General features: G+C 37.5%; 1 protein-coding gene across 1 annotated transcript in view; it reads right to left on the bottom strand.

Moving 5' to 3' along the window:
* Positions 1–22736, bottom strand: part of LOC140147931 (sentrin-specific protease 8-like) — a 42040-nt gene extending 19304 nt beyond the window's left edge. The window contains exons 1-2 of the mRNA XM_072169725.1: positions 22587–22736; positions 15002–15090 (exon numbers count right to left, since the gene is read on the bottom strand). Of these exons, the coding sequence (XP_072025826.1) occupies positions 15002–15090; positions 22587–22717 (220 nt within the window). The 5' untranslated portion in view covers positions 22718–22736. The remainder of the gene's footprint in view (positions 1–15001; positions 15091–22586) is intronic.
* Between the last annotated feature and the right edge of the window lie 308 nt (positions 22737–23044).

Here is a 23044-nt window from a genome sequence, read left to right as displayed (position 1 = left end):
GGATCCTTTTGAAGATGTTTTTGTAGGACTCTATCCCTAATATCTTAAAATAAAGAAGTATCGTTTTCCAAGAATAAAACCAAAAATGAATTACAACTGCTAGCAATGCTAATTCTGCAATAGGGGCGATCCAGCCCTCATCAATTCAAGATAATTCTCCGGACAAACAAGAAATCAAAACATTAATTTAATGCACGGTAATATAACTAAGCACTTACAACCTTCCTGCATTCAAACACCAAAAGAGCCTCATCATTTTTGAATCCCTTTGAAGTTTAAATCATCCAATTTCACCACAAAATCTTTCATAGGGGTCCACCACTTTGAATACATTCTCGTCACATCTCTCAAATGCTTAACAATTTAAACACTTAATGACCTGCAGCAACATGCCAGCATACAGACCCAACACTTACAACATGAAATTGATCCATGGTCATGTTGATTCACATCACTATCTATGGTGATGAAGTTTCATTCTCAACAATGTAATGGATATATTCCCTATATCAACATCATTCCACTCTAGATATAAGCCTATGCATTGGGTGTTCATTCATGCCTGTAATTTGAACAACTCTTGTGGCTTATGGCTTCATTTCCCTGCAGAATACCTTCAATTATATTTCACATCCCTACAGCTATTTTGAATAGTAACCATACAATGACCTTCTCTCTCAAGTTCCTTTTAGACATCATTTATATTGTGCTATATTGTCAAAGGCCACTTTTTTACTTTTGGATCATCACAATAATGCTTCTTGCAGAAAACAGTAAACTTATGGTTATTCCTTCATGTAATTTTACACGAAATTAGGGTTAGGGTTAAGGTTAGGGTTAGTTTAGGGTTAGGATTAGGGTTAGGATTAGGGTTAGGGTTAGGGTTAGGGTTAGGATTAGGATTAGGCTTAGGGTTAGGGTTAGGATTAGGGTTAGAGTTAGGATTAGCTTACACGAAATAATTACATGAAGGATCGACCAAACTTATAGGCTATAATTATCTCTTGACATTATGTAAAATAGCCGAAAGCGTAAATCTCAGCATGGGGATATACCCCTCCCTCCCCCAATATTTTGATAAGGAGTGACAGTCTATACACCAGAAATTTCACTTCCAAAAAAGTTATTTCAACTACAAGCAAGCTTTTTTTTGTGGGGGAGAAACTTTCAGCGAGTTTTCTGAGATTTCTTATTTTAATAGTGGACAACAGGGGCAGACCAAGAAAGAAAGGGTCATCATAACCCTAATCCTAACCCTAATCCTAACCCTAAACTAACCCTAACCTTAACCCTAACCCTAATTTCGTGTAAAATTACATGAAGGAATAACCCAAGAAAGGGGTATTTCCATGGGGAGCCTTGCGAACACAAAACGTTTATTTTAAATGTTTAAATGGTGGGTTACATAAAAGGTACAACGTTTTAATAACATGTTCACAAAACATTGTTGAAAACTTGATGCAAAACATTCTAAAACAGTATGTTATTTTGCAAAATATTTTGCAAAAATGTTTGCCTACAATATTTTACAGTAAAAAATGTAATGATTTGAAATTACTTGGTACTCCAGGTCGGTAAACATGAGTAAGATTTGATCTTTCCCTAGAGAAGTCCTTTTGAGAGGGCTGAGCTAGAGTTCCGAAAGCTCGGCCCTCTCAAAAGGACTTCTCTAGGGAAAGATCAAATCTTACTCCAAAAAATGTAATGTTTTAAAAATGTTTTCATGACCTTTATATACCCAACATTTATATATGTTTTTAAGACATTTTGAATAAACATTTTAAGAACATTTTGTGTTTGGTGGGAGGGTACCTGCCCCTGCCCCCCTCCCAAGTCATACCCAGCCCTGAAATCCCCTGCAGGGTCAAACCCCAAGATTAAGGTGACAGAATGGAAAGACAGAGGACAGCTATAACACACTACTACAAACAATAATAGACATGTACGAGGGGGTATCAAAAAGTTTTAGAAATCGCCCATAAGTGAAAGAGCTATATCAATGAAATTTTGTCAGTGCAATCAGTGGTCCTTATGTACATTATGGTCCAAAAATGGTCTCATAGGTACGTTTACTTTTTTTACAGGTGGTACTAGATGCCAATAACCCGCTGCCCCAGTTACTGCGCATAAACTGCAAGATTGAGAAAATGGAGGCAAGCAGCATTATTAAGATCCTGTTTTTGAAGGGTTGCAGTGCCTAGAAAATTGATGATGAAATGAAAGTTATCTTCGGTGGTGATTGTGATATGTCACTGTTGCTTTTTGGAAAAGGAATTTTTATTTCATCACAGATTTTCTGGGCACTGTAACCATTAAAATGGAACTTAATCATGCTGCATGCCTCAATTTTCTCCATTTTGCTGGTTATGCGGTTACATAGGCAGGTAGTGACATCTAGCTCCTGTAAAAAAAGTAAACATACTTATGAGACCATTTTTGCACCATAATGTACATAAGGACCAGTGATTGCACTGACAAAATTTCATTGATATAGCTCTTTCACTTCTGGGCAATTTCTAAAACTTTTTGATACCCCCTCGTATTAGCATGCACAAGGTGAATCAAGTTGGCAGGTTGCTATTATTATTTAGCAGACTCAGACACCTTTAGGCATGGACAAATATAGCACCAAGAAAATACTATACAGATTATACATTACAGCCAGGCAGATTGTGCTTCTTTTTTTATGTTGAAAATGTATTCTTTAACTTAAACATATCACTCTTGTGACAGTCTATTTTTTCATGATGATGGACTTAAGGAATTTATCTTCTATCATTTCAACTTACATTGAGGTTTACTTTGAATACAATTTACAGGTGGATGTATGTATAAATACATAGACAGCTTATATATAATAGGAAATTATTGACAGTTCAATGTGTATTTTTAACTGTTTTCTACTTGACAACATCAGTTGAATGTGACAGTTGATACATGTAATGTAGCTTCTTGATCAGTGGAGACAACCGGGGGGTACTTATGTTTGGTTTTGTTAGGGACGTGCCGCTGAGAATTTGAAAGTGAACCCATAAATATACCAATTTTTCAAGAAATTTGGACCCATTGATATACCAAAAGACAAAATTGTCGGCAGAATTTAACCCAAATTGTCTTAGTTTTTACAAATTTTCCCAAAATCTTGCGAAAATGTTGACAATTTTGGCTAGATAAAGGAAAAACTGGGCTATTTTCAGAAAAAAATTGAGAACATTTAAAAAAAAAGGACCCATTCATATACCAAAATAGGCTTTGAAAACGGGGATATTGATATACCAAAAGGCTGAAAATGCTACCCATATTTATGCACCCCCCCCGATCATACCATATTGTTTAATTTTAAATTTCACAAACAAATGTCTGAATCAGATTTTTGAGATCAAAACTCTGATATGGTCCAAGTAAAATATAATAGTAATTTGGAACAGGTTACTGACCACCAGGAATGTAATATCTAGAGAATTTCAACAATTTATGGTTGCATAAAGTACATGTACATATGTGGTCGTACACCACGAATGAGCCGTAAAGACAGAATATTGTATTCTGAGTTAGAGTGTAAAATGTGTGTGAAGGTCGTATTCATAGGTACCTCAATTTGGTGCGACATGTATCTCATTTGATAGCGCCAGTCAAATACCTTTTGTACCATTCAATAATCCTATTGCTGAAGAGGATTTTAAGCTTCTACCTATTTCTATAGAATCCTTAAATAGCGCTAGTTTTGTTTGCTTTGGCTATTTAAAATCCGGTTCAAGTGGTAGGTTACAAAGCATTGTATTTTGTCTAGGTATGTATAACCAACAATTAGCGATGAGAGGACATTCCTGAACCTCGTTGACTTGGGGATGATTTGAAATGACCCGCAATTATAACTGTTTGATATTTATTACCAGCAATGTTGAAAAAGAGACACATGTAGAACCGAAAAAAGGTACCATTTTGTAGAAGGAGCTAAGTTCAACAAACCGTAACCCCGCTTCTGGATATCATTTAAGTCAAATGATATACCATTTTTAAAGCTTGGTTGAACAAATTCATCAGGATCGGTAGAGTAAAGTCAATCAAAAGGTTCTTATTTCTGATCAATTAGCCACTTGCGGTTCGCCATTATGCACTATATGCGGGAGAGCCTCGAACTGGCAGCATACATGAAAGGAAGAATTACGTAACCTTACACAGAATGTTATATGACTGGTTCAATTTCCATTCATGTATGCTGCCAGTTCGAGGCTCTCCCCGCACATAGTGCATAATGGCGGAACCGTGCAAGTGGCGAATAAATTGCACTTACTGTGTACGTTTCGATAACCACTCGGTTATCTTTATCAACACTGAATGAAGATTGCTACTGTGAACTGGTCATCCAATCACCTATTGATTTTTTGGTGATTGACTTGTTGACTGTGTTGCCAGTTGATTTTTTTCCTGTTGGATGTTTTGATGGATTTTTCACAGGATGTAGCAGTTCATCAAAAATGTGAGAAAGCTGAAATTGACCTTCATCTCTGTTCATGGTGGCACCCCTTCTCTTCCTGATCTCTATAGCCTCCTTGACCCAATGTTTATATCTGTCTTGCTCCGTGCCTATGACCTCTGCCTCCCCCCAACCGATGACATGGTTCCTCTCTGCAACATGGTCTGTGATGGCGATTTATGGACATGCTTTCCTACTTGCTCTGGTGACTGTTTTTTCAAGTTCTTTTTCTGCTTCCGTGCGGTGCTCATCTAGTCGAGTACCAAATTTCCTTCCCGTCTCTCCCACGTATGAGAGATCGCAGTTCAAGCAAGGAATGTTGTATATGGCTTGAGTTGTATTAAGCGGATCGTGTTTATCCTTCGGGTGCACCAGCTGTTTCCTAAGGGTGTTGTGTGGACGCATAGCAGTGGAGATGTTGTAGGATTTCATGACTCTCGACTAAGGCTGGCATTTTCGGTCGGGTAAACGGGTACCCGCCGAGATTACATTACCCGGTAGGAAATACCCTCCCGGGTACCAAATTCAAAAAAAAAAAAAAAAAAAAAAATGCATTCAAATTCAATACATTGAAATCATTAATAGACTATGACATGAATACAAATTATCAATTTTCATATAAAAAATAACAAAATATCTTGAAATTTTTTTTTTTTTTTTTTTTAGGTCAACCATGAATGATGCTGGCATTTAGGTCTAGGTCCAGAGACACTACAAAACCGAAAAAAATAAAAACTTTAAAAAAAATAAAAATTTTTTTTTTTTTTTTGCAATTTCGGGTACCCGGTTACCCGCCCGAAAATTGCGGCGCGTACCCGGGTACAAAATTACCCGAAAATGCCAGGCCTACTCTCGACACTCTTTCACTGACGCCTTTGACATATGGCAGGACAACCATCCCTTTGCTCTTTGTCTGTTCTTCTGTACTCTTGGTGGATTTCTTAGGCTTGACTGCCTGCATCTGGTCTTTCACCCGTTTAAATGTCCAATCAGGATAACCACATACTTTCAGCGCTTCCTGGACCTTCTCTTCTTCTGCGATCTTATCTTCCTCTTCAGTTATAATGCAATCTTTCCTGTCAAACAGAGTTCTTATGACACCCATTTTTTGGTGCAGTGGGTGGTGGGACTGGAAACTCAGGTACTGGTCAGTATGGGTTGGCTTGCGGTAAGCGAGAAGCTTAACCGTGCCGTCTTCCTTTCTGACTATGAGGGTATCCAGAAATGGGATGGTTCCTTCCGACTCTTCCTCATAGGTGAACTTTCTGGAGTCTGATTTATCCGTTTTGTTGATGTGGTCTGTTAGCTGTTGTACCGTGTTTCTCTTCACCACCTCGAGGATGTCATCGACATATCTTAGCCACAATTTTGGCTTGCAATCCAGGGAGCCGTAGTAATTGCTTGTTGTTCTAGAGCTTCCATAAAGATATTAGCATAATCGGTGATACTGGGCTTCCCATCGCAGTCCCAAACAACTGACGGTAAATCTTCCCTCTGAAGGTGAAATAGGTGGTGGTCAGAATAAAATCCAGAAGTTTCACCACATCCTCACTAGTCAAGTTGAAACCTGTTTCTTTGTTATATACTCTCAACAAGCTTTCTTTTTCCAGTCTGTGTTTCACTATGTCCAGAACCTGATCAATAGGAGTGTTTGTAAACAAACTGACAACATCATGGGAATTGAGTATCTCGTCTTCTTCAATGACCAACTCAGCCAGTTCTTCTGCTAGATACTTTGAATTTTTCACATGATGCTGTGTATTTCCAACCAAACCACCCAAGATATCAGCCAGCCATCTAGAAGTGCTGTACCCAATGGCCATCACAGACCATGTTGCAGAGAGGAACCATGTCATCGGTTGGGGGGAGGCAGAGGTCATAGGCACGGAGCAAGACAGATATAAACGTTGGGTCAAGGAGGCTATAGAGATCAGGAAGAGAAGGGGCGCCACCATGAACAGAGATGAAGGTCAATATCAGCTTTCTCACATTTTTGATGAACTGCTACATCCTGTGAAAAATCCATCAAAACATCCAACAGGAAAAAAATCAACTGGCAACACAGTCAACAAGTCAATCACCAAAAAATCAATAGGTGATTGGATGACCAGTTCACAGTAGCAGTCTTCATTCAGTGTTGATAAAGATAACCGAGTGGTTATCGAAACGTACACAGCAAATTAAGTGCAATTTATTGGATCAGAAATAAGAACCTTTTGATTGACATTTTTAAAGCTTATGATATATATTTTCTAAACACGAAATAAAACAAAATTGACCGGGATCCGACTTTATCGCTGCTGATTCGTGCTGTACGGTCACATATGGCTAGTTTGGCTATATACCACTAATAGGCCTGGTTGATGCATCAAAATACAACCTGGGGCTATTTGTCCGCGGGCCATCTGAAAAGCCTGCTTTAAAATTACTGAAATTGACCAAGTTATATATCAAAAGAAGGACATTTTGGGTTTTGATGCTTTGAAATGGTACATTTTTGTATGCTTTCTCTCATTATAAACACCTCAAAAGAAATAAGTCCCCCTCTGAACATGTCGTCATAACATCGTATGGTTTCGTTTTGTACCAACAAACATGAAACTAACTTTGAAATAATTATATGACTGTTTACTAAGTGCTGTGTGAAAATGAGAGATTTCCATGACTTCAGGGCTGAATGAGCCTAAATTGAAGACAAAAAGTGCCCTTTCCAAAAGTCACAAAGTAGGCCTATGCTTGTTAACTGCAAGGTGTATTGGGACAAGGAATGGAACTGACCATCTTACAACTCACTGTGCTGAACTCTGCACCAAGGGGATTTGCATGGCTGAATGATCAAGAATCGATACACATTACAGTAAATGTTCACTTGGTGATAGGTCTGTCACACTACACCGAATAGGTCTTCCGTACAAGAAACGGATGGCATTTTAGTAAATCTGTTGTTGTTCGTCAATGATCGTTTTATGTTCTTTTTATGTCCTGCTATCATCCGCCAAATGCGTTTCGTGTTAGGTGATGTTCGCTAAGTCCGTCGGCAAGTTTGTGCATGCACAAAACTTGAACGGAGTGTACCGAATACACATGTTCGGTATTTATCCGATGTGTGTTCGTATGGTGCTGTATATTGCGGAGTTTGTTCGCTCTCCTTTCGTTCATGTTCTTTGTTCGTTGCACTCGGCCCGTGTTCGTTGCAATTACGTTCCTGTGATGCCTTCACCACCGGATAGCATATTTTTGCATTCGGTGATGTACGTTGACCCAAAGCGTGTTAGTGTCACACTACACGGATCGGTCTTCGTTATAAGAAACGGATGGTATTTTAGCAAATCCGTTAGTGTTCGTCAATGTTCGTTTTATGTTCTTCATATGTCCTGTTATTATCCGCCAAATGCGTTTCGTGTTAGGTGATGTTTCAAGTTTTGTGCATGCACAAAACTTGAAACGGAGTGTGCCGAATACGCATGTTCGGAAGTTGTCCGATGTGTGTTCGTACTGTTCTGTATATATACCCTGGGTTTGTTCGTTATACTTTCGTTTATATACCGCAGGTGTTTACAAGGTTTCATAGGCGCTTGTGCGGATGTAGGCCTATGGCGAACATGTGCATCGATCATGGGGGGCTTTCTGAAGGGTGTGTGACGCAATATCATATTTCCCCAGTACTTTAGTGACTGACAAGTAGAAAAAAAGGGGAAAGGAGAGAGAAAAAAGAAAAGAAAGTGAGAAAAATTGAAGAGAGAGAGAAGAGAAAAGTTAAATTGCACGTAATTTAGTAGTAGGCCTATGCATGTAAGTAGTATTGAGGGAGGGCACTTTCTGAAGGGTAGAGGCGCAATATCAAATTTCTACCAGTTTTAGTGATTGACAAGAAAGAAAAAGAAGAGAAAACATGGAAAAGGTTTATTGTATACGTTATTGAGTAGGCCCAGGATAGTAGTACTAGTAAGCCTAAGTATAGGCCTGTGATTATTATAGACAGTGCTTAAATGTGGTTCCTTGGCCCAAAAGCCTTTGAAAATTACTGCCGGCCAGTCCATATGCAGGGCCCGTGATATTTTGTCACCAAAGTCAGTATTTAAGACGGACTTATAGGTCTATTCCTGACTTTAACATATCAATCCATGCATGCTTTACCTGAAATTACGATTCTGAAGTCTTATATCTAAGTGTCAGTGGATCAGTGTAACATTTTAAATTTTGCAAATTCAAATCGGGCCTTTTCCATTTTTAAAACTAAATTTATACACAATAGGCCTATGCCTAATAATGTAAATAGGCCCTACAGTCCCCATGCAAATGGCTTCAATTGGACCTTCATTTTCAAAAATGGACAAGTCTTCCTTTTGCTTCTGCTATGGACATCCATGTGTTATTTTTAAAACAATTGTTTATATTTAAGAAATAAAGGGTAATGCATGATCCTTTACGAAAATAATGTGTCGAGACAGTAAAAGCGTAAATAATGGGTGAGGCGCAGCCGAACCCATTATTTAAACGCTTTTACTGCCGAGGACACATTATTTTGTAAAGGATAATGCTGCACCCTTTATTTCTATTCTATTACCACAAAATAGTGTGATATAAAGAGAAAATATCAATTTTTTTGCCCAAATATTTCAAGTTGTTTACCTCAAGGTGGAGCGCATACGCGTAGCCAAAGCGTATGCACATTCCAATAACACAACCTAACATTCCATTCTCCCCTATAAGCAGGTATGCACATACAATAAGGGACGCACCATTAGATACCAAGGGGGGGGCTGGGTAGTTTTTTGAAAAAAAAAATTTTGTCGCGCCATCTGAGCAAAAAAAAAAAAAATTTGCTCCACTTCAGACTAAAAAAAAAAAATTTGATCCACCTCTAACCAGAAAAAAAAAAAAAATTTGATATCAAGGGTGCACCACCCCTTAGCTTTAATATGCCAAAATATTTCGCGCCAAAAGAGGTTCATTATACTTCAAGAAAATTTTTACACATAAAAATAATGATTTTTTTTGTGGCACTCGAAATTTAGTTGCTACAAAATGTAAAAATGATTAAAAATATGGACAAATTTTTACAACTCGACAAACAAATTGTTGAAAATTATAAGACTTTACGATTGCAAAAAAAAAAAATTTGCCTCTCCGAGGTGTTGAAAAAAAAATTTGCTTCATCCAGGGGCTAAAAAAAAAATTTGCTTCACCGAGGTGCTAAAAAAAAAAAAAAATTTGTCACGACCCCAACTACCCAGCCCCCCCCCCTTGATATCTAATGGTGCGTCCCTAACACACCCCTGACATTCCATTCTCCCCTACATAAGCAGGTGTGCTGTGCGCTCTGCTGTGCGCTGTGATGATAGAAGAACATATAATAGAGTTCGTTGCCCATGACACATTATCGCTAATTAATGGTCTGTCACGTGACGCGTTTCAACAAATCACAGTGCGCGATTTTGAATAATGGGTCGTGGGGGGTAATAGAATATACAATAATGGTGAAAACTTTTCAATGGCTTCAATTAGGCTTTCGTTTCACCAATTTGCGGCTGTTTCAAACTAAAATAGTACCCAATAATAGTGCTAAAATTGATCCAAAAATGACAAATGGCTTCAATTGGGCCTTCATTGTCCAAAGGTTTCTCACCTCTATTGCCCCGGACGCTGGTTGCCCTGATATATCAGATTTGTAGCCCTTTTGTACTTATTAGCCAATATTTGACCATTTTCGTCAAAGTTTTCCCCTTAAAGTTGTCTTTCCCCACTTTGTTCACCCTCTGAAAAAGTGCTTGCTACGTCACTGCCTCTAAGGGGTCAAAAACCCTCTCAAACACCCTCTCCTCCTTCACTTTTCTGCGACGGATTCGCCGGTCATTTGTCGGACGTTGAACGATTGAATATAAAACGCCTGCAGGATTATTAGCGGCCATAACGCATAGAGAGACGAACGGGAATTGGACCCCCAAATCCGGTCATTTGTCGAACGTTGACCCCCAAATCCGGTCATTTGTCGGACGTTGAACGATCGAATATAAGATGCCTGCAGGATTATTAGCGGCCACAACGCATAGAGAGACGAACGGGAATCGGACCCCCAAATCCGGTCATTTGTCGGACATTGAACGATCGGATATAAGACGCCTGCAGGATTATTAGCGGCCACAACGCATAGAGAGACGAACGGGAATCGGACCCAAAATCCCACCGAATCTTCTGCCGCCCGGACTGGTGATTTTTCCACCGAATAAAATATTTTTGTATTCGGTGATGTACGTTGATCCAGTCCGTCGTAGTGTGACAGACCTATGAGGATTTTAAACTGCGCTCAAACACATGGAGTTTTCCATTAGTAACAAGCCATGAATCAACTTTTGTGACAAGCATATATAGGCCTACTTTGTGACTTTTGAAAAGGGCAGTTTTTGCCTTCAATTTAGGCTCATTCAGCCCTGAAGTCATGGAAATCTCTCATTTTCACATAGCACTTAGTAAACAGTCATATAATTATTTCAAAGTTAGTTTTGTTGGTACAAAATGAAACCTTACGATGTTATGACGACATGTTCAGAGGGGGACTTATTTCTTTTGAGGTGTTTATGACAATTTCTTGTTGAAATATTACCAAATTTCATCCGACAGCACAGGTTTTTAGTCAACATTCACCCTACCTAATTGTAGCTTTCATCTTTGAGGGTGCACTGAATTTTTTTGGTGTTTAGGGTTCAGTGCATGAACACAAGAAACATCTCAGGTCAACCTATCAACCTATGTTAAGTCTTTGATCATTTGGCATCAAAATCATCTAGTTTCATCGTATTGTTGATGTTAACTGTCAGTTTCCACCCAAAATGAGCAATTTTTCCATTACGTTTAAAACTGTTATATGCGATTAGTGATATGAACCATATGCTGCATAAAAATATATTTGAAATTAAGCAGCTGTAAATTCACCTGTATCCCCCTTAACGGTCCTTGCACTTACACAACAATGGAAAACTGTTGGATATTTTGTATTTAAATAAAACACTCATTTTGAGTGGATTGCATGGGTATGAAAAATTAGCAATTTTTCCATTAGGCGACGAAAAAAGAAAATCCAGATTTTGAACAAATTGGGAAACATTTTTTTCCTGTACAAATGAATGTCGACCCAAATTTCGGAAATTTCAGGAACAAATTTTTTTTTGTACTTTCTCAAATTGCAAATTATTTACAGATTTTGGTGATTTTTTGGGTCATTTTCAAAAAAAAAAAAAAAAAAAAAAAGGCTGACCAATAGAACAGGGTTTCTTTTTTTCGTCAGCCTTACGTTGAAAACTGTAATATCACGATTAGTGATATGAACCATATGTACCATATGTATTTGGAATGAAGCAGCTGTTAATTCACCTGCATATATCTCTTAATTATCCTTGCACTTACATAACAATGCAAAACTGTTGGATATTTTGTATTTAAATAAAACACTCATTTTGAACCTGAATATTCAATACATCAAATATCCAATATAAAATGAAAAATAGTGAAAATAATAGTTTTCCTGTCAAATTTATTACTTACTATTTCTCAAAGCAATGTGTACATTAATGGACTTCATCCATTAATGTGCACAACTCTGTTTTCACTGTCTTATCTTGCCAACCTTATAAAAAATCAATCCATGAATACCACCTTTTGAGTATTTTGTGATCCAAGCACCCTCTTTTTATTATGTACTAGCGGGAGATTCAGCGCAAGCTGGTCCCCGCTAGTTGAGTAAATGGGAGCGGTTAGTAAAGGGAGAGGTTAGTAAACATGGTAAACGGTGATGATAATCATGGTGTCTTGGTGTAGATCATCTTATTCATCCAGTATAGTAATGATCATGTTAGCTTGATAATCATAAATATCCAGACCTGTGATAATGTTGTTGCCCACTCAATCCCTTAGATTACTTTTGAAACAGCTCGTGACAAAATGATTTATTTTAACTTTATCCCAACAAACATAAAACATTAAGGTTAGAAGAGGTTGCTAGAAAACATTTTCAATTTCGGGTTAGGCCTATAGAATAAAACATGTAAGCAACATGTTTAAAAGCAGCTGCAAAACATTTTAAGCGATTCCGTGTTTTTAATAGCTAGGCCTATATTATTGCCAGGATTTAATTGCTTGGTGGGCCGCAGATTTTCCTAAATGTGGACTTTCACCCACCCCCTAACATTTAACCTTTTCGTGGTATACTGAACAGTTGAACGACCGTTCTGTCCCTGTTGGCTACATTTTAACATTCCCTCTGAAAAAATGAACTTTTTTTGCAAATCTGTCACCCAATGAACCCCTTTTTCATCAGCTTACATGCAATGATCTCCACGAAATGGCTTCTTTACTTTGACCAAGTTTCCAATTCTGAGGGGACACAACTCCCTGCATGGCGCGTGACACAATGGTGCTTCGTGGCCATTCAAAAAGGTGGCGGCAAAAACTTCGAGTGTGTCCCCACCCCCTTCCCCAAATTCCTGGATCCGCCACTGTCTCAGAAGTCTGTCGCGTACACATGTAGGCCCCCAGACAAATGGTATGTCTATGCGTAGGCCTACGCGCGGTAAGCCAACATTAAGTGCGTCCATACCATTTTTTGTACATAAACATTATGTAGCTAGAGATTTCCTGTAGTATAAAAATGTCAACTTTTTTTAGAGAAGTGTGGAGGATGAGGCTGAAAATGACAAAATGCCCCTTTAGTAGAATGCTCAAAGCCATATGGAGTAAATTTATTGAAACTTCAACACAGGAACGAATGGTGGAAAGACTTAGGCCTACAAAAATGTAGCAAATTAAAGAATTATAGTTAGACCCACTATTAGGCTATTGAAACTTGATGTTGAGTTTAGCGTCCCATTTTTTTCAGCTCATAATGAGGCAACTATTTCATTATTCATTATTCATTATTTTCAAGGTTTCATTATCAGCGGCCTTTAACCAATGCTTATGCGCTTTTGTTCATTCTAATTGGGTATCGCCAGTCGCAATATAATGTCACAAACACACATAAACATTTATAAAAGTATAATTATCTTGCTTTTTGTTTAAATTCAAGTTTTAAAAGAAACTAAATGTATTCCGAAGTATACCATGCCAGTCTTCTTCACTCCAATTTGTACTAACCTCTCCCGTATACATTTGAGGATAGGGGAAATGGGGGGTTGACTCATTAAATACAAAATAACAATCATGCAGAACATTATGAAATAAATTTTTGGCACCAATTTGTCAAAACTAGGTCTTTCCTAGTTAAATTATTTACAACATCAACAATGTCCATGTGGTAAAAACATTTTGGCTAGGTTGATTTCTTTTCTAGTCTATTATCCCAAAGGTATAATTGAAATAATTGGATAGAGCAAGGGTCAAAAACCTGTATATTTTTAATGCTAAAATATTTAGATGGATTCATCTAATAGTTCTCAAGGCTTTCTATAGTTTTCGAATGGGTTCAAATAGAAAAAAAAGGGTTTAAAAATTTTGCAGAACAAATTTTCTTTCTAGTTTAGTAGTAATTTAATTGCAAAATAATGAATTATTTTCAGATTTTACATCTCAAAAGTGGCACAAAATTCATAACGCGGGCGGCGGACGCTAAACTCGGAATCAAGTTTCAAGTGCCTTACAGGGCGTCACAAAAAGGTTTCTAGCAGTACTTGCCACAACCTTTTCTAAATAAAGGCACATCAGTAGACTTATTCCACCAGCCGTCTACACTGCGCATGTACTGTGTTATGCTTCGTTGTGATGACTGATTATGTTACAGTTCAAATTGTGGCGGACCCATGCTTGCGACTTAATGCGCCATAGCGCGACTGGCTAGTGACGCCTGTGTACCGCGCTGTGTGCACTGCGCCGTTCATGACAAGATCATGCTCTGAAGTTCTAAAAACAACAAACTCGGTCTTGGACACAACTGCGCAGTCTCAGTGTAAGGTTGTCACCTGCTTAATGCTCTGCATGCTAGCCATTCACTTCAACGGGAAAAAAAGTTAAAGTTTTGAAATATTTTCTCAAAATATCAAGAGCTATTGAATTTTTTTAAAAACTTGTCGTCTGCAGTCGACATCTTCGTGAAGAGAGTTAATATTCATGTGCAACCAGAATCTGGTTGCAAAAGTCCATCAAGAAGCTGTATTAATTACTGTCACATTCAACAGATGTGCTGTTGTCCAGTAGAAAAAAGTTAAAAATACACATTGAACTGTCAAACTTGTTGTCACATATCCTGTTATATAAGCTGTCTTGTATTTATACATACATCCACCTGTAAATTATATTCAAAGTAAACCTCACATAGTTTTCTCAGTTGTCAATCCAGAAGGTTGACGAATGAGGGCAGCAGTCTAGCACATCAGTATGACTTATTATAGAGCTTTGCACAACAATTTGAAATGTTATTGACATATACTCCTAAAACATTCTCCTCTGTATAAAAATATATTTTTCAACAGTGCACTCACAGTAATGATCACATGTATTGAAAAGCCTGAATAATAAGCTCCATCACCAACTCACCTTCACTAAATTTGATAAATTGCACAACTTCTGGGCTTACAAAAGTGACAATGTCGCTGAACGTCTTGAATAGATCAAATTCAAAATACCTGCAATGGTAAAACAAAAACAACTATTATTTGTCATTGAAACTATTCACACTCCCAGTAGCTAGCTTATATCCATTGTTATGTTAGCTAGCATTTGTGATATACAGGGTTGTAACTTGTAGCTACAGTGGGCGATGGTGGGCAGCACTGGCCACTCAAGTTTTGGAGACCACATCCACTTGGCTGTAATTTTAGCATTGGAGCCAACCACTCAGGGTCCAAAATTGCTCAAAATTGTTCAATTAGTCCAGAATTTGATCAATTTTGACAACAATTGCCAAATATCACAGATTTTCATCAGAATGCTTACAAAGAAACTGCACAGAAGGTTCTCGGGTACAAAAAGAAGGGCCAGAAACCATGGATCAGCAAGGAATCATGGGATTTAGTAGAGGAGAGGATAAAGCTGAAGAGTGACATTGAACAGACAAAGTCAAGCAGAATCAAACAGAACTTAAAAGTCGAATACCGGAGCAAAGACAAGGAAGTCAAGAAAAGTATGAGAAGGGACAAGCGGGAATGGGCTGATGATCTCGCAGCTCGGGCAGAACAAGCAGCAGGAAATGGGCGAATGAAGGAATTGTATGACATTACAAAGACTTTAAGCAATGATAAAAGCAGAACAAGCAACGCTGTAAAGGACAAATCTGGGAACATATTAGGCCCATTTCACGTTAGGCGCCACTTTTAGTGAAAAAGACTAGAAATTTTCAAAATGGATTAAATTTAATTTAATAGGGGTTTTCTTTTCCAAATAAGACCAGATTTTCATAAAAATATCATTTCCCAGCTTAAATCTCGCTACTTCTTGAAGAAAATTATGATTTATTATCTTATGTTATGTAATTTTTTAACAAATTTGATCAATATTGAGTAGTGTATATTTATACTTTGACTGTCCAATACATATATCATAGATATTTAAAATAAACGAGTATGTCATAGGCTCCCTTCTGACCAAATTTGGGCAAATTTTGTTGTGTAATGACAAATTTATGGCCACTTTAATGTAATTTTGTGGTAAAAAGGAAATTGACATGAAAAGGTTTACTCAACAATTTTAATAATCAATGAATGACTCTGATATTGCACAGCTTTGAAGGTCATAATATGGGTAATGTTCACAAATAATATCAGCCAGTTTGAAAACACAGGTCAAATTCAAGATTCTGATGTTTGTGCAATTTTGGATGTGACTGATGTCAATGTGAACGGAAACCACACACTGTAAAGCAGAGTATGTTTCAGAAAACAATGATTCAAAGAGTTTTCACACACTCAGTGAATTAAATGGGATATATTGAAACATATCAACCTGTGTTAGTGTTCATTTTAAAACATTGTTTACAATTTATAGAAGCGGATGTGACATTTTCAATTGTGAACGGAATGTTTCATTATGATAAACAGTTTGCTTGTCAAAAATATAAGCTTTGGGCACTTCTAACACATATATTTTGTGAGATTCTATTGAATTGAGCAATGCTAAAACGTTTTTCCTGACCCTTTATATTTTTGACAAGCAAAATGTTTATAATTTACCTAAATGTTCCGTTCACAATTGAAAATGTCACATCCGCTTCTGTAAATTGTATACAAAACTGTCCTCTAAAGACAAAGACAAAGCTTTGAAATAATCATATATGACATGTACAAAATAATAAACCTTTTTTAGAAAGTCAAATATTATGTTGTTTAAGTATTTTGGCCTAAAAACTACTAATTTTGAGGATGTGACATGTGAACGGAAATTGAAGCTTTTTGAATCTCCTGTCACAATTAAAGAAGGCATACTGAATTAAAAGATTTGTTGTGCCTTTTGATCCCCCACAAACCTGTAATGAAATAACTTCAAACTGGCATCCTAGTCCCATTCCTGTCTTAGTTCTTTGAAGAAACTATTTTGGATGTGACAGGTACCATGGATGTGACACATGTGAACGGAAACTTTGAAATGACATCTGCAAGCTAAGTTGATGAAGGAGTTTTCATTAAATGGTGTCATTAGATAGCTCATAGCAGGAGATTTTTAAAAATCAAGGAGGAAAAATTCTGCCACATTTTGTTAATAAATTATACTATTTGGAAAATTAATCGGATGTGACAAAATTGTGAACGGAATTTGTTGGCAAAAATTCAAAATATCGCTGTATCTACATATTAAGAGCAACAAGTGTAATTTGTTCAACAAATAGTAACAAGACTCTGAACTTTACTAAAACACACTAGTTTGCCATTCATGTAAAGTATTAGTCGATCTATTCCACATTGAATAAGGTACATAGATGTGAACGGAAAATGTCACATCCAATTCAGAAATTTAAATGGTTCTCATGCTAGTTTAACTGACAACTAATACTTTGTTCATGTATGGCTGTATAGTGCAACTTGTTCACTACATAAAAACAACAAAAGCAGCTGGTAGGCTCAACATAGTTAAAAGTGGCAGCATTGGAAAATAAATGTCTGTTTCCAGGTTGCTAGTGAAATGTGTTTTTTGACCACTTCTGACCCCTGTGCGCCCTGAAAGATAAAACTAGAAAGGCCGATTAAGCTAATGGAGGTAGGCCATACAGAGACAATGAAAAATCACCAACAGTAAATTCTGTAACCCCATTATTTTTTACACACCAGGCCAGATATGTTGAAAATCAAAAAGTGGCGCCTAACCGTGAAATGGGCCATTAACAGAACAATCAGCAAGGAGAACAAGATGGTGAGAACATTTTGAAGAAGTTTTAAATAGACCACTACCAACCAACCCAGTATCAGAGGAGTTAAATGAACATGAAACGGTAATCGAGGACATAAGTGATCAACACATCTCAAAAGCAGAAATTAGAGCAGCAATTAGAAAGATGAAAAACGGAAAATCAGGTGGCAAAGATGAAATTACGGCTGAATTGTTGAAAGTAGACATAGACACAACTGTAGACTGGCTTGCAGGCCTTTTTAACACAATCTGGGATAAAGAAGAAGTACCCAAAACATGGAAGCAGGGGCTCATAGTCAAGTTACCAAAGAAAGGGGATCTCACAGAATGCGGAAATTGGCGAGGCATTACGTTGACTTCTGTCCCAAGTAAAGTATTTGGAAGAGTACTTATTGATAGAATTAGAGATGGGGTAGACAACAAGTTGAGAGATGAACAGGCTGGATTTAGAAGTGGAAAAAGTACAGTGGAGCAGATTTTTGTTTTGCGGAATATTATTGAGCAAGTCGTAGAGTGGCAGTCAACCTTATACATTACGTTTGTGGACTTTGAAAAGCGTTTGACTCCGTACACCGAGAAAGCCTGTGGAAAATTATGGCTAGCTATGGAATTCCATCAAAGATAATAAGAATGGTCCAGATCTTGTATGAAGATAGCGAAAAGCGCAGTATTAGATGAAGGGAGGAGTCAGAATGGTTTAAGGTGAAAACCGTGTGAAGCAAGGAGATGTAATGTCTGGCTTTATTTTCTTGATTGTGGTTGATTGGATTATGAAACATGCAACAGAGGAAATAACACAGGAATCAGATGGAAATTTATGACAAAATTAGAGGATTTGGACTTTGCGGATGATATAGCTCTTCTATCATCTACCATCCAACACATGCAGGATAAGGCAACAAAGCTATGTGAATTTGCAGCAAGAACTGGTTTAAAAATTAATACCAAGAAAACTGAAGTGCTTAGAATAAACAGCAAATCCAACACCAGGATAGTCTTAGCAGGCCAGCAACTAAACGAGGTAGAAAAGTATACATACCTAGGTGCAAATGTCAGCAACCAAGGTGGAGGGGTGAAGACATGAGGAACAGAATTTGCAAGGCAATGGGATCATTCATGAAGCTCAAACAAATATGGAATGCAAGCAAACTCACTTTAGGAACCAAACTGAAGCTGTTCAAATCTCTGGTAATGTCAGTATTATTATACGGCTGTGAAACCTGGAAGATCAATGATAGTGATAACAGGAAGATGGACACTTTTCAATTCAAATGTCTCAGGAGAATACTGAAGATTAGATGGCCATATGTCATTTCAAATAATGACTTACTAAAGAAAACCAAAATGAACAGGACAAGTGAAGAAGTAAAAAGAAGGAGGTGGAAATGGATTGGCCATGTGCTAAGGATGGAAGATAATAGCCACTGTATGACAGCACTTTCCTGGGCTCCAGAAGGCAGAAGGAAAGTTGGTCGCCCTAAGACAACATGGAGGCGGACAGTGGAAAAAGAAAGGAAGAAATTAGGGTGGAGGTCATGGAGTGAAGCCAAGCCAGTAGCTAGAGAAAGGGACAGCTGGAGGAGGAGACTTGCAGCCTTATGGGCCACAGGGCCCGAAGAGGATAGGTAGGTAGGTAGACAGATTTTCATCAAATGCCACTCAGCATTAAAAATATCCTAGCTACAACCTTGATGATATACCATCGCACAGGTTCCCACTTCACCATGTTCACACAAAATCCACCTCAAAATTGGCTCTACATTTTCACAAAATTATGCAGTATTTTTCCAAAGATGGAAAAATGATCACTTCATACAGTCGTTACTTGCCGATATTGTGATATGCGTTTGAATTGAGATGCTGTGATTGACGTTGGACAGGCTGATGTAGGAGTTTGATGTGATGATCGATTGTTCACATTTTAATTTTCTTCTTCTTTACGTATACTGTCCAACACCCCTTCTATTTCAAAGGAGTCAACCGGATGCGCGGACAGGATGTGGTGTTGCGCTTTCCGCTTTTTGTTGTTATTTTCTTGCTGCTGATGTCTTGAGATCAGCAATGCACAAACAAACTTGTCCCATTGGCACTGTACAACTCTAAGAATAAAGGAGCTGTGGTAGCTGTGTGCCACCATTTACATGTGAATTATATTATGCCAAACAACCACAGATGCTAGCCAGATCAACCAGCATAAATAGCGCCCCTCATTAAAATGACATCACATGACATTCCATGCACCTCTGCATTGGCTCAATGCATACAAAATTTTCAAAACAGAAGACATGCAAGTTTCATTCTTCTAGAACTCGAGTTAAAAATTAAACTGGGGGTCCAGCTATTTTGAATCTAGTAGATGAAAGTTTATTGTAAATGCCTGTGTGTGAATTTGTGCTGCCCAGTCCCATCTTCATGTTGCCCGGAAGCAATATGCGCAAGGATTTTCCCCCTAAATTTTCAGATCCCATGCATGTGATTGGTCAGTTCTGTACATGTGATGAGTGCATGCATTCAGTGGCAGTGCCAAACTAATTTGCATTCCTTATAGTTGTGTTAGTAGTAAGGCTGGCATTTTCGGTCGGGTAAACGGGTACCCGCCTGAGATTACATTACCGGGTAGGAAATACCCTCCCGGGTACCCGAAATTCAAAAAAAAAAAAAAAAAAAAAAAAAAATTTTTTATTTTTTTTTTTAAAAATATTTTTATTTTTATTTTTTCGGTTTTGTAGTGTCCCTGGACCTAGACCTAAATGCTAGGATCATTCATGGTTGACCTAAAAAAAAAAAAAAAAAAAATTTCAAGATATTTTGTTATTTTTAATATGAAAATTGATAATTTGTATTCATGTCATAGTCTATTAATAATTTCAAAATGCATTCAAATTCAATACATTTTGAAATCATTAATAGACTATGACATGAATACAAATTATCAATTTTCATTTAAAAATAACAAAATATCTTGAATTTTTTTTAGGTCAACCATGAATGATCCTGGCATTTAGGTCTAGGTCCAGAGACACTACAAAACCGAAAAAAATAAAACTTAAAAAAAAAAAATTTTTTTTTTTTTTTATTGGTACCCGGTTACCCGCCCGAAAATTGCGGCGGGTACCCGGGTACAAAATTACCCGAAAATGCCAGGCCTAGTTAGTAGTTTGTATGACAAGCGGCTAGGGGACGCAGGGGTAACCTTGTCAATCAAATACTTCATCTATTGTGTCCAATACTTAATCCGATAAGTGATCGATGTATATCGATAACAGTAGGATCAAGATCATGGAATTAAGCTACGGTGGCGCACTTTTAATACTTTACACTTAGGTGATTCAGCCCGGTACCTGGATTCAGCAGCACTCAACAACAAGTTGTAATGACTTAATTTATTCTTTATGGTTACGATTTAAAAAAATAATAATAATAAAAATATAAACAAAATAATGATAATAATATTAATATTATAAGCAATATAATTATAAGAATATAAGGTATATAAGATTTTTTTTTATTATTATTTGTAACGTTATGCATTATAAATATCCGCACGAACAGCATGACTATAGCTTGTCATAAAATGTAGGCCTAACTTGAATACAAATTATACCAATTCAATTTAGCAGAAAAATGTTATATTAAAATGCGCTTTGTGATTTTTTATTTGGTTAAAACTAAGCACTTTAATAATTCTCAAACAAATAGGAACGCATCTTTTGAGAATAGGCCTAATAGGCCTACATATTTATTAGTATTATTTTTGTGTTATTCAATTTTGAATTATGTTCAATTATCCCAGCAAACACAACATGTTTTCAAGTTTTCGACATCATTCGCAAAAGGTTAGAAAAGGTTGCCAGAAAATGTTTTAAATATTTTATTTAACTTTTATTCCATGCAAGCAAAAGTAGCGGGCCCGTACACGTTAAACTTGGTATATTTCGCACAGTGGTCCTCTGGAGTGCCTATCGATTGGATTGATCATGGCTATAAACATATTGGTGATGGCATAAGCTTAACTTTGGTGGACAATAGAATAACCATTGATTGACAAGGTTACCCCTGCGTCCCCTAGCCGCTTGTGTTTGTATGTGTAATGTGCAATGAGTCAGTCATAATACTCATCTTTCTGACACGATTAAAAACATCGACCTTTCTCATACTTATTTTTGTATACACACGTGTGACAAGACGTGTGTGCAACTGCAATGACAATTGATCTAAGCGTAAAAGGCAGTGTTGCCAAAACTTTTCGCGTCAAGGCGCGGCGCATTGACTCGCCAGGCCGCGGTAAAGGATTCTCAAGTAGCCCAATTTTTAAGCTTCCAAAAAGCGCCTAATACCGGATATTTGGGCGGATTTACCCAATTTAGAACGCAAAACACCCAATTGGGCAGAAAAGCACTTGACTTTGAAACTTCCGGTACTTACTGGGAAGTTACTGACCGATCAATAAATGGCCCGATAAATGGTCACAAAACCCATTGTAATTTCAATTTGGAGCTTCAAAGACTCAAAACCTTTATAAATCGGCTAAATTGAAAGGAAAATACATCAAATTAGTGCCATGCCTGAGACTGGCAAAGTAGCCCAATTTTAGACAAGTAGCGGCATGCTTTTTTGAGTAGCGGCAAGTGATCGCCAAGTAGCCCAATTGTGCGCCTAAGGCGCGGCGTTGGCATCACTGGACTAAAAGGTTGCCAAATTCAGCAGTTCAACAATGAATAAGTTAAGCTTAAAAAACATACATGCATATACTTTACACCTCCGTGTGATGTCTGAAACTTACTCGAAGACAAACCCTATTATTTGATCGTTCAACCACTGACCACTATTAAGAAGTAATACGTCATCTTTTCGAAGTAAAGTATTGTGATAACTGAGAACATAACGTTGTTTTTCTTCTGCGGGCGCTGCCATTGTTTCGTGGTCGTTTGGCTTCTTCTTTGAAAATTCCTCATTTGAGCAGGAGCACATACACTGTATTTCCGCAGAAGCCACTGTGCATATATGTTGACCGGGATGTTGACCCCGGGTTGACCCTAGTGTTGCAATGACCGGACCCCTTTTTTTCTAAAATTGTATCATCAAAATGCCACAAAATAATGCAGAAACTTTCAAATTATGTTATTTCAACAAAGTTATGGGACAAGAATAGAATTTTTTGCTCATTTTTTTTTCTCGAAATTTTCTAAGGCCCAATAGGCCTATATAATAGGCCCTACCCGGTGACCCATTTTCTGACAT

The sequence above is a fragment of the Amphiura filiformis genome, chromosome 3, assembly GCF_039555335.1.
Source record: "Amphiura filiformis chromosome 3, Afil_fr2py, whole genome shotgun sequence".
Taxonomy (NCBI): domain Eukaryota; kingdom Metazoa; phylum Echinodermata; class Ophiuroidea; order Amphilepidida; family Amphiuridae; genus Amphiura; species Amphiura filiformis.
This window is presented reverse-complemented; position numbering and strand designations above follow the sequence as displayed.